The sequence below is a fragment of the Salvia miltiorrhiza genome, chromosome 8 (genome assembly GCF_028751815.1).
Source record: "Salvia miltiorrhiza cultivar Shanhuang (shh) chromosome 8, IMPLAD_Smil_shh, whole genome shotgun sequence".
Classification (NCBI taxonomy): Eukaryota; Viridiplantae; Streptophyta; class Magnoliopsida; order Lamiales; family Lamiaceae; genus Salvia; species Salvia miltiorrhiza.
Window position 1 is genome coordinate 53,456,483 of NC_080394.1, and position 2,447 is coordinate 53,458,929.

At 42.8% G+C, this 2,447-nt stretch overlaps 1 protein-coding gene across 1 annotated transcript; it reads left to right on the plus strand.

Moving 5' to 3' along the window:
• Positions 1-326: 326 nt before the first annotated feature.
• Positions 327-1,004, plus strand: LOC130998672 (uncharacterized). Its single transcript, XM_057924086.1, has 2 exons — positions 327-837; positions 997-1,004. The coding sequence occupies exons 1-2, from the start codon at positions 327-329 to the stop codon at positions 1,002-1,004; spliced, it is 519 nt and encodes a 172-aa protein (XP_057780069.1).
• The last annotated feature ends 1,443 nt before the right edge of the window (positions 1,005-2,447 follow it).

Genomic DNA, 2,447 nt, shown 5'->3' on the forward strand with positions numbered 1-2,447 from the left:
ATCAGTCTGACTGATTTATCTTTTGATAGTCAGGAAGAGTGTTATCATCTCTGTCTTAGCAAACACGACTGAAGCCCTTACGTGCATCAGTTAAGTTCCAACAACTTAACTGATAACTCTTTACTGAAGAGCTTTCAGTATCAGTCGTCAACCCTGTTTGGTCAAAACTGATTTCTGTAAAACAGGCGTCTTTGTTTGCATGCAAAGTTTCGTTTTGATCTCTGACTTAGATCCCTTTGATTGAGGAATTTGAAAAATAGCCCATAGGTGTATTTTCCCCCCCTCCCATACACCTATTCGAGACCCTCTGGACCTAACAGTTAGCCATGTCTAGGATCAGAGATAGAAAAGGCAATGTTGATTCTTGGAAAAATGATCGGTCTACTGCTAGCTTGAAGTTATTTGAACTTGCTAAATCTGAATCAATGACATGCAATGTCATTTGGAATGGTGAAGATGGTTATGAGATTGGAGAGGGTGAGGATAAGCATACTGTGTCTCTAGATAATAAGCTGTGTACATGTAGGGTATGGGAGCTAACTGGTGTCCCTTGTAGTCATGCCTTGGCTGCCATGTACTCTTCTGGATTGGATCCATTGAGTGTTATGTCCAATTGGTATCATAAATCAATGTTTGTCAAGAGTTATGAGCATTCTATCAAGCCGGTTCTAGGTGTTAAGTTCTGGAAAGTTAGAGAGGTTGATGGCATAGAACCACCTCCCGTTGAGAAGAAAACTGGGAGGCCAAGGAAGATGAGGGTCAGGGCTCCAAATGAGCCTAAGAAGAGTCACAAATTGTCAAGAAGAGGACAAAAGCAACACTGCAGCATATGCAAAAGTGAAAGCCTGACGAAGCCGTCGTTTGAGCTTCGCGCAAATAAAATATCTTGTGCCCACAACTAGACTAGCTAGTGGTAAGTCCAGAGTCGAATCCACAGGAAACTGAGCAGTAACTTTTCCTGCAAGGGTGTCACTAAAAAGATTTTGTATCCTGCAGTGTTCTGACCACAACGTACTTATGGGCAGAACGGGGTTTCCAACTAAAACTGAAAAATCAAAAGTAGATAAATCAAATAACAAAACAATTCTGACTTGGGTTCGAATCAATAAACATGAACTAACGCTCGATCATTGGTGCAAAGATAAATCACTATACTCGCATACCAGTGGTTATAGGCATAAGAATTGTTGTGCCCCTATTGTCACTTGTCACGCACACAACAAACCCTCTGCCCAATCTATCCTTTCAGTTTATGATCCCTTAGAAGGGTCAGCTAATGGAAATCAACTACCCCGGACAACATCCACGCTCTCTGCGATGGTCTATCGCTAGTTGTGCTTTGCCCAGAATGCTTTAAGCTCTAGATAGACTCACTTGACTCTTACACCGATATTTCACAGCAGTCACGGCTCCAACACCAGTTGTACTATTTTGAAGGTCGATGGCAACTCGCCTTATGCCCAAATTATTACTTGTGGCCAGAACTCCCTAGTTAACTAGTGACCAATTAATTAACCAAGTTGTTTCAACCTTTTTGGAATCAAACCTAGTGTATCGGGAATATGCTCATACAGTTATTATGCCCAAATTAGACCTCTCGAGTTAGGTGTTCATGCTTAGATCATCTTGCCCAAATCAGAATATAAAACTTAGCCAAACATAAAGTAAATAACATAAGCAAAAGACATAAAGGAAAACATAAAGTAAAAACTGAAATAGAAACTTACTTAAGGCAAAAGGGTACTTACGGCCAAAAGCGCCGCAGAAAACATGAACAGAAAATTAAACATCTATGCTCATAAGGGGCGACTACTCCTACCTAACTATGGAAAGTAAAACTACAGCAACGGTCTCTCAAAATTCGTGCTCCACTCTCTCTCTCTTCTTCCCTTGAATGGTTCACAGCTATGTGGTATTTATAGGCATGAGTTAGGGTACGAAGGCCCAGCCCATGACGTGCGGCCGGATCCATGCTAACATGGAGATGCTTATCCTTTTTCAGATCTAATCTTCATGAAGATATGTTTCCTTTTGGATAAGGCGGTGGTTTTGCCTTATCGGTCTCTTTTGGATAGCTACCGCCTTCCGCCTTTCTCGGACTCCCCTGGAGTGCTCGGAGGATTCTTCTGCTTAGCTGATTTCGCTGCTCGGATGATTCCTCTGGCAAAGCTGATTCCGCTGCTCGGAACGGATAGGGATGGCAACAGGCCGGATCTGGACCGGGTCTGGCCAATACCAGATCCAGATCCGTTTTCATATACCAGATCCAGATCCGGATCCAGATCCGTGGATCTGAAAATTTTGGATCCAGATCCAGATCCTTCAGATCCGCGGGTCCACGGGTCCAGATCCATGGATCTACTGTTTTAAATTAAATTCAAAAAATAATTCACAGAAAAATAATCCATGGAGTCCGGCGGCGATCGGTGCAGCGACCTATTCGGCGA